Below are 14,833 nucleotides of genomic sequence, written 5' to 3'. Positions count from 1 at the left end.
CTGCATCTGATAAAAGAGATTCATAGAAGCAGGTACTTGTGTCATACGCTGTATTTGTAAAAAGCAAAAAAATGGTGCCTAGCTTTGACGCAGGAGCAGTGTGTATTTTAGTCCAGAACGTTTTTCATCGCTTTGCTCGAGCAGGGATGAAAGGTTGGGAACACAAAGGACAGGGCTGAGAAAGCTGAAGCTGGGATTTGAGTTCAGTCCTCCACGTGGTGTTGGTTTTAAGGTTAGTCAAAGATTGCAGCTTCTGTCTTCACAACTAGCTTGTCCGTCTGTAAACACGAGCTCTTGAGGAAACTGGCTGGATATAAATCTGATATCGATCTGACTGATATCAGATATTTATGGACACCTCAGTACTGATTCAGAGAGTTTATCAACTGGGTTAGGGGACCTTCTGGTGTAAAACCAGACTAAAAACAGATCACCCACTGCTAAATTAAACTAAATTGCTAATTGCTAACCACTGCTAAACAAAATTTTTAAATAATAAATTAAATTGTTGGCTAATGATTGGTCTTTTATGTTTACTTGTATGATTAATTTGTGTTATGATAAAGAAGCAGATGTGAAGCTTTAATTTTGGTGAGTGAAATTCTGATATTTGATATATGATATATACTTGGCAGCCATGAAGTTTATGTACAGCCTTCTAACCAAGCTGGTAAATGAGGCCTCCAGCACTCCATCCATATAATGTCTCAGTTACACTACAAAAAAAAAAAAAAAAAGGATGCAAACATTGCGGCTAACAAAAATGAAAAAAAAAAACAAGTTGGTTGCCCATCCATGTGTACATGATGTCTTTTTTCCCCACATTCATTGACCAACTGCACATAGTTGCTGCAACAAAGTGCAGCAGCGGTGCACTTTCAACCTCTAAGCAACCACCTTCAATCATGAGCTGATTGCATAGGCTGCCTGGTGGGAGGCAACTTGTCTCCAAACCTCCAAACAATTACTGTCCCACTCAGACTGACTGCATTCACTCTCAGACAACTTGTAAATAATTGCCTTCTAATTAGTAAATGCCGACATTTTGCCAACACACTGCAATCAGTCTCAGTCAACCCACGCAAAGAAGCACAACTTTTCTGCAACAGGCAACTAAACTCAGCTGATTGCCAACTGGTTGCATTTGTTTGCAGTCCTGCAGCAACTATGTGTGGTGGAAGTTTCTGCCTTACATCTCTGAGATTCTGGATCTCTGAGACTGAATGTAAGTAGTTAATGTCCATTTCAGTGTAAACGATAACCGACCAGCAGATGTGCTACTGTTGTTTTATTTTCAGAAATAAATATGAGCAGTAGTTTCAGACTTATTCTTATTTGAACAGCAAACGGCAAAAGCAATTTCACAACCCTTGGAAGATGCTGTTCAACACCCCCCCAAGAAACAAAAACAAGATTCACTCACAAAAGCATCGACTGGTTTAAATTTTTCATGCAGAGAGCTACAGCTGTTCCATAAATGTACGTGTGTGCTGTGTTAGACATGAAAAAGCTCTAAACGCAAACAGGCCTTGTTTTACTAAATACCATCTTGTCCACTGGGTGTGACTTCTAACACTTTATTCCTAATTATCAGCATCCTGCAATAAGCTGTGTCAGTGAAGCCCTTTTTAATGGCAGTAATGACACCAGCTTAGGATGAGACGGTCACAGAAAAATGACCCCTTCCTAATTAAATGCTGTGTTGCCTCAGACCAAACGTAGACGATAATCACATTAAAGCATATGGGACTGCTTTCATCTGACCAATGTGAAGAAACGAATCATTTCAGCTGTAAGCTCTGCGAACGCACGCCTCTCTGCTTCAAATACCTCAGCGGTGCAAGAGATTCAAGTCTTCAAAAACAAACACTACCAACAGATTAAACTTTAAAAAATGATTCCAATGACAGCAGTGGCGATGCTGAAGCGTCATAAAATTTTCTGTAATTGCTTCCCGTCAGTAACTATTGCGTTGGTATTAAAGCTATTTAGCTTGTTTGCTGGAGATATTTTGTGTAGTTCTTGTGGTCGCAGCGCTATGCATGCATGTCCTCTCGAGTGACAGGCTGTGATCCTGCTGTGAGGAGTGTGTACAATTTCAAACACGTCCTCCATGGCGTGTTAGAGAAAAGCAAATCGTTTGCAATCGACAATTTCTCCCGAGCCTTTTTGCATATTTCTTTAACAGTGCGCGATTGTGTTCTGTCACTGGGGAGAAGCAGAGAGCGACGAGCGTAGCGAGAGCAAGTGTGTGTATGTTTTCACAAAGAGGGTTATTTTTAGCTCACGTGCAAAAGCTTAAGAGTGAAATCCACAGAGGCCTGTGCAGAGGCAGGCGAGAGCAACAGTCTATTTTTAGACTGCGGCTGACTCTTTGTAACCCTTTGTTTGCAGCAGCTGCAGAGGCGGTGATGCTCCATCCATTAGCGTCTCGTTCGATATATGCTGAGCTCCAGCAAAGAGGAATCCTTACAGCCAATTACTGGATGTGGATAGGCAGTGAAGAATGCCTCTGTGCAGACAATATCCTAATGCGCTGGCTGTCATTAAAAGTGAGGATTCGTGTGCTATTACAGGGCTTGACAGTGTTTTCTATTTCTGTTTCAGCTGTTAAACGCCAGCAGCTTTTTTGGGGGCTGGGTGAAGGCATTTTGCCATTATTAGACAGCGCAGTGAAGAGAGGCAGCAGGGCATGTGAGTGCAAAGAAGAGAATGACGTGCAATTTAATCCCTCAGTTGGAGTTGAACCAAGGATGCTGCAGTTTGCAAATAATAATACATTACAAGTGTTACTGTAAGAGAACTGGATAATCCCTTGAGGGCGCAGGGCTTAAATGTCACATCAAGGTTAATTAAGTTACTGGAGAAGAAACCGTATGCGAGTCATATAACCGCCATGTCTGCCTGTATGAATAGCAGAGCCCGTTTTAATAACCAAATAAAAGATGAAAAATGACTGTGAAACAACTACAAGAGGCTGATAGATGGAGTGGTTCTAGCAGCGCTGTATATAACAACATGTAAAAAGAGATCTCTGTGTTCCAACAGCTTAAGCATCCGCAGACAGCAACAGAGCTAAAACGCCCCCTAGGGAACGTATCGTTTCAGGAAAATGTGAGAGGAGGAAAAAAGAAAATCTCTGTAGACGATGACAAAAAAAAAACAAAAAACAAACAAAGACAACAGGTTGTGGAGCAAATATACGTGTCAGTGGTCACATGTTCTTATGCTCTGTCCTCAGCAGATATAAGGTGCTTTTAATAGATGTGAAAGATAATGAGTATGTGTATTTTCTAAATGCTTTTCTAAAAAAGAAAAGAAAAATATTATGATATAAAAACTCTGAGCTAGGACTGCTGGGGATGGGATAACTGACTGCAGATGTATTATGTGCTCTACTGCCATAAAAGTAGCACAAGAAGGGGGAAAGGTGGTCACCATGGAAACAAGCTTTGTTTAAAAAGCTCATGCAATGAGGCGTGTCTGCCCTTGTGCGCACCGATCCAGCAGAGCCAAAAGGCACAGCGAATGGGGAGGAGATGGCAAGAAATGAGAAAGTGCTGCAGTGAGCGCTAGCCACACGATCGACTACAGCTATTACGGAGCTGGCTCAGCACTCATAATGGTGGACGGCAGTGGAAACTAGTTAGCGCCAGGAGGTTGATTCTGTAATAAGATGTAAACCCCCCAAAGGCCTATTTAAATCTCCAAGGAGACGCAGCTGTCTGCTGATGCAGAGTGGGTGTTGGAAGGTCCGAGAGCAACCTGCTGCTGGCAAGGAAAGAAACACCAGATGACTTTCAAGGCTCGGAGCACGCAAACTACTCAGCCCTCAGAAATGATGCTGATTTTAAAAATATCCACTGACTGATGTGAATACTACTCTCCCATAAGACAACAATAACAAAACCCAACAACATGACCGTATACTGATTGCAGATAATGATCAGAGCTGAGCAGTACAAAAACTGAGGCGTTTTATGAGGAGGAAATATTAAACATTTTTCCGCAGATGATATTTCTGTGTGATTCCAAAAATAAGTCATTCTAACAAAAATTACTGTGGAGCCACTCCGGCTTCCTCCCACCGTCCAAAGACATGCAGTTAGTGGGGATAGGTTAATTGGAAAGTCTAATTTGCCCATAGGTGTGAATGGTTTTCTGTCTCTGTGTTAGCCCTGCGACAGACTGGCAACCTGTCCACGGTGTACCCTGCCTCTCGCTCTAAGACATGGGCGGAAGGCATGAAGTCCCAAGGCTGCTCTTAAAATATTTAAATAAATACATAAATAAAAACCGTAATAATCTTAAATGTATCTGATTTAAAGTTGGCTGATTTCCCTTTAAGTCCATCTCCTTTTGCACCTCTGCACTGCTGTAACCACTTGCACTTTAATGCCCAACAGTTTGTCAGTGTGTTAAACGTGAAACATGAAAGACTAATGAGTAACGAGAAAACTCAAGAGTACACTTGATTGTTTCCTTGAATGTCCTCTTTCAGACACACTGTCGGGGCTGATTACAGTACACACTTACACATAAATGTACAAGGACAAAAAGACAATGATTGTGGATTTACTGTTGAAATCATGCTGCCTCAAGTGTGGATACTCTGGAGTCTTCTGCTGAAAAATCCAGACCCATCACTCATTACCATTGATGATCCATAACATGAAATTTGGATCTTGGTGCCAATGTCCAAGAGAAACAATCAAGATGTACACAAAGGTAAAGGCTTGAAGGGAAACTTGACACGCATAGTGCAGCTTTTAATATCCAGCATTTTTCCTAATATTTGAACCTTTGATTTGTAAACTCAAACCCACCTTCCAATTAGTGTAAGATTTGGGCACAGTGGCCTAAACTGTGGAATGAAAACTATTAAGAAAATCGGGAAGATATTGACGATGAGGTAAGAAGAATCACACGAAAAAGAGATGGTCACGGACCTCCTCCAATGGGTTACATTCATCCAGATGACAGCTATAGACAGAAGCCTCAGGGCTTCCGCTCTCCATTTCCAATAATTAGATACTGCTCCAACACGTGCATCAAACCCATCCTACACAAAACAATCAGTCACCAAACAAACTGACTGACTTGCAATAAAACCCACGTAATTACAGTGCTTAAGAACTCATCTTGGAAATGAAAATGACTTTTCAGTGTGACATGTTGGACAGTATTTCTTATTTTCTATTCATATTAACAACAATTTGCTTCATCTCATAATTTGCTCTATAGAATCTAAGAAATGTTGTATCCACCTGACAGCACAGAGGATCTCTCATTTTCCTCCTCAAAGACTACAGAGTAAGTGAAGGGCATGGTGCTAATTTACATGTCGTTTATGCAGAGCAGTGACCGTTAGTGTGTCGTCATTTTGGGGGGATTAGCTACCATGCAGTAATCACAGGATGAATTCATTAGTTCATCAAATCCATAATTAAAATAAACGGTGAAAAATACTAAAGAATGAAAGCTACATTTTACAGTGCCATTGTTCAAATGGCCGTAATTTCTGAGAATTTAAAAGTTAACAAACCGCTTTTGCGTTATATTTTGCAATGACAAATCCATTAATCACATTTAATAATTTAATCCATCAAAATTATCCACACTGACACCACAGAAGATGAAGAATGTGCAAAAATGAACAGATTTTTAGCGTTATACCTGCTTATGTTATTAGATAGCTGCTTTGTGAGTTTACAGTATGTGCTAGCAAACTACAAAAGGGCACCTAAATTAAAAAAAGAAAAAGAAAACAGACGTGTCAATTAAAATGTCCTTCCATTAAAATTTCACAGTCACCAACTAGAACTGTGCAGTTTAGCTAGCTTTACAGAGGCTTGTGCCAATTGCAGGACTAGCTATCCTAACGATGTAGGACTCACCAACAAGCTGTACAAGCATCTCACTTTCTATGGAGCTTTTCATAATTTGCCAGAGGTACTTCCAAACCTCTCAAATCTTCAATGATATCAAAAGCAACATATCCACAATTCAGCTTAGCAACATAACTCAGTGAAAGTGAGGGTGAGGCCGTTTACCGTTTACCCTCTGGAGAATAAGTTCGTTTGAAAAAAAGGACGACAACTACTGGTGCAGAGTGACACTGAAGTTTGAAAGTGACAGACCTGACCTATGTTTGGATCTTGATTGTTTAGCACCTTTAACTGCTGACAGCTGAGAATTTGCTCATAGTTTTACAGACTAAAAAGACAAGAAAAAACAAATAAAATCTATTGGAAAAGGTCAATGATAATTTTCAGTATCCTTCAATTCTTACAAGTTAGAAATTCAGTCTCAAATACCAACGTATAGGTCTGCATTTCAGTAGCAGTAACGGAGCTTGAAATTTGCATTTCACTGTATTCCAGAGCAGCATTCTATTTTCAGCACGATCCTGTAAAATCTCACACTTTGAATAGTTTTGAGAAAGAGCATATTACGCCAGGAAAATCTGCAAAAAAGAAGAAAGGACACACTATCGTTCCTCTGTTCTTCTCTGTTAAAAGCCGAAATGGGAGGAAATAATGGTTTGGATATCACTGTGGTGGGATCGCGTCAGTGTTTTGGAACCTTTTCAGGCTCCCAAACATCCAAGTGAGCATTCGCAGTGTGAGGTACTTCACTTTTCTCCCATTTGCCATTAAAGAAGACCATGAAGAGGATGAAGACCTTGTAAGACACGTCTGTGAATGATGTGAGAAGATGAAAGGAGCACTCAGTCTCTCACCCTCACAGGAAGAGATTACACATGTCACAAACTGAACTTCTCCAACACCGATAAGCTCTGTGTTTTCCTTTGACAGAAACTAAGTTATCGGATGTCATGTATCTGAAAATGCAGAAATGTGTATGAATATGGAAAAAGCTCAGTGTCTAGAAAAGTCTAAAAACTGCATTTCTCCTCTTCACTCAAGGCGGGGTTTTCATGACTTTTTATTTGCATAGCTTTGAAAAGGCTCAATGTAAACAATTAAAAATCATAGCAGGAAAATACGGATGACTGACAGAGTCATTTCTGCAAACGTCAGATTGAAGCATTAGCTTCAGCAGTCCTGGATGAAGACTCCAGAAAACATCTTGTGCCTGACACCTCATTCATCATAGAACGGGACAGAAATATGAAATGACAGGGCCATCTGATGTCAGAGGATGGAGTTGGAAAGACGATCACAATATGGTTCAGCACAGTGGCCCTGTTTCTCACCGCATGCAAAATTCTACCCCACTCTGCATTAAGCATGCTCTGGGTATGTGAGAAAGGCATTTGCAAACATGGAATGGGGGATGAGTGATGCTGGGGAGGCTATTCTCTACCTGGAAATAAGTGCATGCTGTGAAAGAATCAGCAGGCTGCTTCTGAACTGATTCCCTGATGAATTCAAATATCAGGCCTCAAGAGAAATATCTATGGGACGGATATGCTGATTGGTGGGGCCTAAGGCAATAGCTGTCTTTAAATGGAATGCCATTCAAAGGAGGAAAAGACGTGCAAGTCTATACATACATCAACACGTGAATGTTCGACGGAAAGCATGAAAAAGTGCTTGGGTAAATGGGGCTGGTGTATAAAGCGCTTTAAGTGCTCAGGCAGAGTAGAAAAGCACTACATACTAGCATTTGCTGCTACTTGATACTTGTTTGCCTCAGTGATTCACTGTCAGATTCTAAAGAGGCAGTGTTTTACAGAGCATTTGACTTCCATTTAAGGTCATATCTTTGGTTTTATGATTGCATCTGTGATGGAAGAAAGTGAAGTTCAGCAACTAAAGAAATTACATAGCAGCAACAGATGGCCTGACTTTAAACAGCAGAAGAAAATACAGTAAAACAAAGACTGATACGAGAAAATCAGCATCACAAACCTTAATTCAATAACAGTTATATTTCTGGTTTAAACTTTTCCACCCACCAAGTTTGGGTTGTATAGTTCGCTGTACTCAAAGCGGACCTGTCAGGATTCTCCTTAACTTGTTGACTGGCTTTTTGAAAGCAAGGATGGAACAACTGTAGAGAATTGTCAGCGTTCAGTTGTGGATTCTTTGTGTGCCATGTTTCTCTTTTACATTGTCTCAGTTACAAGTAGTTATGAATAACCACCGAGCACATGCATTTGGTGCTTCACACAACCGCTCTGAGGTTTTAGTTGCTTATTTTCAAAGATAACTACACTATCTGAGAGGACCAGGGTCAAATCAATCATTGGTGTATGGATGCATGCATCTTTTATAAGTATAATAATTTCAGTCTAACATGTAAGTTCTACATTTTTTGTTCCACAGAGGGTGGTAAATGGAAAACCAGCATGGAAGTTTGGAACAGAAATCTCTTCCAAGAGACTGAAAAGGGTAAAATTGCATTTTCAATCAAATACATATATTCAAAATATGGCATTATTCAAGTTGACATCAACACCTATAGGTAAATGTAAAATAATTGTTTTGGGTCTGTATAGTAATTGGAGCACCTGGAGAGCCAACAAAGTTCAAACATTGGTCTTTAAAGAAGAAAGAATGATGAAAATAACTATTGGGAAAGCCTTTAAATTGAGACGTAAATGTAACGAAACAGATCCTCCTGTGGTCATAAATGATAGCAACGGCTTGTTTGGAAGTCTTACCAGGAGAAAGCTTTTTTTTTTTTTCTTTTTTGCAATGCCCTTCGGATAAAACCAAACAGCACATCAGCACAGACACTTCATACCAACTACGGATGGTGGTAGCGGGGTGGTGATTTGGGCTTGTTTTGCAGCCTTAGGACACGGGCACCTTACTGTGACTGAGCTGACCATGAACTCCGGTATCATGCAACAGAACAAGGATCTAAGCACAGCAGCAAATCTACAACAGAATGATTGAAAAAGAAAAGGATCAAGTTGCTGCAACGCGCCGGTCAAAGTCCAAACCTCAATTGATTAAAATGCTGTGTGGACTTGCAGATAAACACCCTCGAACCTCAATGAACTGAAGCAATGTTGTAAAGAAGTGTGGGCTAAAATGCCTCCACAATGATGTGATGGATTATCACACAGAAAATAATTACTTGAACTTATTGCTGGTAAAAGTGGTTCTTTAAACAACTGAATCTTTGGGTAAACTTGATCGTTAGCTGGACTGCACACAGCCCTATGAAAACAGTACCCATCAGTGTTACAATGAAAACCCACTACACTGCTGGTATTATAAAAATGCAATTTTCTTTTTCCTTTTAGAAATTTGAAGTTATCTCCTTCTAGACAATAATAGCCCAAAATTGTTGAACTTAACTAGTCATTTCTAACCAGGAAAGATTATTTGAAGAGCCGATTGCTGAGCTGTTTGGCTGTGTCTGAAAAGATCCCTTTCCACCCCCTAATTCGTCTCAGAAAATAACATCCCACCCCTGTAGAGAAGGGCCTATGAGTCACCAAACGGTGTACCTCCGCTCATGACCAAAGATTGCACTGGAGAGAGAGTGCCGACAGGAATCATAATTTGCCACTTTCCAGTGAAATGACAAGCTGAGAGAGACAGACACACAAGCGAGTGAGGCCGAGGTAAGCTGCAGGAGACGCTGATGATTTATGTGCACATGTGCTGGCATGTCTGAGTGGTATGGGTGGGGATGGAAGTAGGCAATTACAATTATTCTCTGACTTAGTAGATTTGTGTGCATTTATATTGTACTTTGTTACACTTTAAATTAATCGAACCATATTACAGAGGGAAGAAACACTTATCTATGCTTAAGGAATCAAAGCGATGTTCTTCTACACCAAGAGAGCCACAGAGCTCTTCGCTGTGTGTCTCAACATTGTCAAGGAAACAAAACAACAGCAGCAAAAAAAAAAAACCTTTTAATATAAACAGTGGCTGGGACCACTGGATGGTCATAATTACTGTGACCATTGCAAGAACTTCAAGCTTGTTGCCTTTGAAATGGTTGTTTCAAAGACAGGGAGCGGGTCTGTGGCCACCTGTAGTCGGTTGCCATCCTTAAAGAGGCTTTGATCTGTCAAGATGGTGATAAAATGGCAATAACACAGTCAGCCTGCTATAAGTTTGTGAATGAATAGGGTAAAATAACATTTTTCTGAACTGGTGAAAATTGCAATTCTGTAGCCGTCTGTTTCAAATACACAGAATTTCACATCAACTAGAAAGTCATATTAGACTACTGTGAAAAAGCACCTCCTTTCTGATTAACCTTTTTTTGCATATTTGTCACACTTGTATGTGTTGAACTTTTAACTTTTTCTTAATTTTACTGCTTGTCCTTCTACTGAAACTTCCACTAAAAAGTCTTCCGGTTTAGTTTGCTTTTTCACTTTCTACAATAGAAATGTCTTTAAAAAAAAGTGTGTCCAGAGTAAAATTATAGGACAGTCTGGGCAATGAGCTCCCAAGCACCTTTTCTGTAGTTTCACACATATGTTTCGTGCAATCGAGTCCCAGATTTCTTTCATTAAACAAAGAAACATTTCTTCATCGTGTACTAAAAGTAAGACGTGCTGTTGAAATTACATTTCTTTTTCTTATATTGAGAAAATAAGGATTTAAATGCTATTTACACTGAAAGAAAGGAAATTGTTACTAGTTCAGCCCACTTACACTCAAAGTGTGCCCCCATTGTAAAATAAATAAAACACAGCACCACTACATTAAATAAAAGAGCTTTCCGAGGGAAAATGCACGTGTCAAGTTCTGCTTTACCTTTCCTATATTTAAGGATAAGCTATGCAGTTCAATAACAAATAAACACTCAAAGCAATCATCGATTGACGTTATTACCTACACACGTCTCATACTTTCTGGCATAACCGAGGCAGATTGTAACTGAGCTACATACATCATAATATACAGACGACTTAATGGTACATCCAAGACTTTCTCAGGTTTATATCAGAATCAGAAGTCCAGGCGCAGCGCAACAATATTTTGCAATTACACCTACAAGTCAGTGTGTTTATATATAACAACTCACAAATAGCTGAACAAATCCATTAAAGACATGTTCATACCCACAGATCATGGCCATAAGCAAATACACGCAGCTATAAGAAAGACGAAAAAGAAACACCTATATTAACATTTAAACACTCGCCCTGCAGAGTTCTAGTCAAGTAGCTGGAAGGCAGGACGTCAATTCATAACTTTGATTTTTGCTCTAGGCAGTAACTAACAGTGAAGTGAACCAGCTCTGAAAGACCTAAAATATTGCCTGAATGCCTCAGGTGAAAGAAAAAAGCCAAATAAACTTGAGAAATTGTTTTGTTTTGACTCACTGAAAATATCTGTATGTTTGTAAAAGTCAAACCTTCCACTCACCTCTGACATTCGCTGGCGTGGAGAACCAGGTCCTGATTGTTCTTGGCCCTGACAGTGAGTTCGTGCTCTGTTGGGTTGAAGATGTCGAGCAGTAGATGACAATGGCGGGTGCTGTGGACACAGAAACAAGAAGTGACTGTATATTCTGCACCATGCTGCCGTCAGCAGTTTTAGCATTTAAGAAACGCTGCAAATGTTAGGAAGAGGTCCCAGGAGGGTGCTGGAAAAACTCTACTATAACGCCATCCTCACAGAAACATCGAAAAATCAACTTATATTATAGTTTGCATCTAAATATCATGGCACACGTATTATATTATATTATCTCCAGTATAATATTATCTAATAATCCCGAGTTATACATGTCCAGCTATTTATAAATCAATACTTGGTATATATTATCTACTTCTGCATAATGCTTATATATCTAATACGATACCATTTCCTTCCTGTGTTGTTTTATGGTCTACTGATGGTTTTTGTATCTTTATTCTATATTCAAAGTGAAGGAGGTACTCTTAGTATGTCAGTTGTTCAATTGCTCTCATCATTTTCTCCTCATCTGTCATCTGTATTATTTTTCATTACTCCTGTTGTTTTATTTTTTGTAGATTTGTTGTTTTTAAATGTGCTTATAAATGAATTGACTTAGTTTTGCATTATCTATATGGTTCTGTTGCTCGTGTGTTTGGTAGTTTAAGCTGCACCTAGAATGAGATATGCTGCATAAACAAAGTCTTGCTTTTTTCCATTTTGCACAGGTTTACATAATTCACACTCACAAATGCTAAACTTAAAGCTCATCATCTGTGTGCTGCAGTCAGTCTGTAACCTGTGCATACAACGGTTTGCTTATTCATATAGGAGTTCATTATTTTCTAAATTAAATTACCTTCTAAAAATACAGGCCAACATACATGGGCCGACCAAAAGCACGACATCAAGAGAAGACACGGTGTGAAGTACTCATCACTCCTTGTCACAACATCAAAGGTGGCGGTGCTTTCATCAGGCCCACAGGTCTAGCTGGAGCAGATCATCTCCACATAATACCGCGCCTGCTTTTCTCATGCAGATCATAAGAGGGCCAATTTGTGATTTAGATCAAGTCAGGAGAGATGATGCTGGATTTTCAAAGAGTTAATTTTAACCCCTAAGTAGGTGTTATTTTTTTTCCCTCCATAATGACAGATAAAAGGAAGGACTGTCGCAAAACAGAAGCACACTGACCAGTGCAGCGAGTATATGGTTACATAAGCAAGCAGTTTATAGACGTACAGCAACAATGTGACAGAACTTCACGGCTTTACGGTATTATATCTATTATTTGGACTCTTTACATTATAGCGCCAGATATTTGCTTTAAAATCAATATTTACCACATTATTGGTTGATCACGATAAACCATGATAAATGAGTCAAACCTGTAAAAAATTACAGCTAGGACCTACAATTCATTGCCGACATTTTACTTTGTAAACAAACAAACTGTGTTCAAACAGTGAACACAGAAACTATAACTAGGAACGACAGAACTGACACCAGTGTTGTAAAATTTTGTGAAGTCCATTGTTCCATCATCCCTCACATTCACCCTCCTCCCACCGAGCTCTTTGCCTCTTAAATCTCACGGTTAATGGAGGCTTTAGTCGAGCTTTCCCTAGTCCCTAATAAACTGACGTGGCAATTAAAGGAGCATATTTTTAAGGCCTATCCCGGTTCCTTTAATTGTCTAGTTGTCTTCGTTGTCAGATGTGATTAACAGGCAGAAAGGGGGAGGTGCTGATTTATCAGCCATCCTGTTCAGCGAAGGAGATCAATCAGGCATCGAGTTAAGAACGCAAGCCTCATTGCTCATGTGCTAAGCACCAGGTAGAGTGACAGAACAGATGGCAATGGAGGCGCACACGATGTGAAGTCACACATTTTTGTAGGCGTTAAAAGACTAAAGGATGAAATGATTCTGCACAGCGGTTGGACGACTTCATTCAAGATCTGTCGCCGCAACAACTGCCGAACGCCTGTAGACGAAAGCTAAAGATTATGCTTTTGAACTAGTGGGAACTGAGTCATAACACTGAATCATTTTGATAAGTATTCTGAGCTACTACGCTGGGCACAGAGATCTAAGATGAATAAATAATTCAAATCCGCCAATAGGGTTTCAAACTATTTGTCTCCATTTCAGTCAGTGAATTTTTACATTCCTCTTTGAAAGCAGAGAGGGAGCAAAATTATCCCCAGCGTTTCAAAGTGAACGCACATCCAACCTGCTTCTTTGTTCGTGGTGTACAAAGCAAATCATTCACTAATGAAACAGGAGTACTGCTGCCTTACATACATTTAATATAACTCACAACTATAGATTGCTTGCTTTAGTTGTGGAGCAACACCCTAAAGTTTTGAAGGTGGCAGGGATTCGTTTCATCCTACTACCAACAGATTTCCATGCATATGTGATGACACCTGCAAAAACAGCAGATCATTTTCAGTGCACCTGGTGCTGTGCCAAAGAACAGAGTACAGTGAGTTAATGACTGTCACTGCCTATTCCCGAGAACCCCACAACACTAACAAATGAACCACGAGGTCAGTATTCTACTCATTTGAAGAGGACCCTGTTGCAGAAGAGTAATTCTCCCAACTGTTGTTTTATGCTGTTTTTCTTGTGTTCTTGGACTCTGCTGGAAATGCTTTAAAATATTTGGCTTTGCATGAACCTCAGTTCAAAGCTAGGTCATGCTGGCTTTGTAAAGCAAACAAATATAGTTAAACGACAGTATATAATATATAGTTAATGTGTACCATTTTCTGTGGACACATCCTACTTTGCAACTGTATATTTTTATCCTCGGACTGCACTAGAGTAGCTTTGCATGACTCTCACTTCAAAATAATCTTTATTTATGGGCCTCGGTGCTGCTACTTCCCTTAAAGACAACTTTCCTCTGATTAGTTTCCCCTCACAAAAAGGTTTGAACAACACACGAGGTGATCTCCCTCCCAGAGCCGTGAAAGTCATAAAGAAAATCCCCCGACTGACATCACACAGAAAGACAAATTGGGGGGGGGGGAAGGAGAGTCTGAGACAGAGTGGTTAGAAAAAGCTCAGTCTGAAGCCTGACCTTTTAACCCACAGGGATTACTTTGTATCTGACTTTGTTATTTGAAGTTTTACGTGTCAAAAAATGAGAAAAAGTATAATGGGTCGACTTTTTAAAAAAACTATTCAATCAAAGTGTTCGTCATTTTGATGTGATTGGGGACATTGTTGAGGCAAGATAGCAGGGTGGTAAAAATAACACTGCGAGAACCAAAAACGCAAAGATCGTGAGAGCTGGGCCCACACCTCAGTCAGTTCTGCAAATTGCAATCAATACGTGCTGATTTTGCAGACCTAGTCTGACACAAAAACGTGACATACTCCCTGCACACTAAATGTAATGGCGACTGAAGGGGTATTTTTAGCTACAGCAGCCAGCAATAAGGGACAGCTGACTCCATGTTTATGTCCA

The 14,833-nt window shown here is 39.9% G+C and overlaps 1 protein-coding gene across 6 annotated transcripts in view; it reads right to left on the bottom strand.

Moving 5' to 3' along the window:
• trappc9 (trafficking protein particle complex subunit 9) overlaps nt 1-14,833 on the bottom strand; it is a 235,097-nt gene that overhangs the window by 83,465 nt on the left and 136,799 nt on the right. For all 6 annotated transcript variants that reach the window (XM_085445318.1, XM_085445320.1, XM_085445323.1 and 3 more), the window contains one exon: nt 11,319-11,429. In XM_085445318.1, the coding sequence (XP_085301444.1) occupies nt 11,319-11,429 (111 nt within the window). The remainder of the gene's footprint in view (nt 1-11,318; nt 11,430-14,833) is intronic.

The sequence above is a fragment of the Copadichromis virginalis genome, linkage group LG22 (assembly GCF_057382275.1).
Source record: "Copadichromis virginalis isolate Kocher_CV1m ecotype Utaka linkage group LG22, C_Virginalis_male_GT1.1, whole genome shotgun sequence".
NCBI classification, from domain to species: Eukaryota; Metazoa; Chordata; class Actinopteri; order Cichliformes; family Cichlidae; genus Copadichromis; species Copadichromis virginalis.
This window is presented reverse-complemented; position numbering and strand designations above follow the sequence as displayed.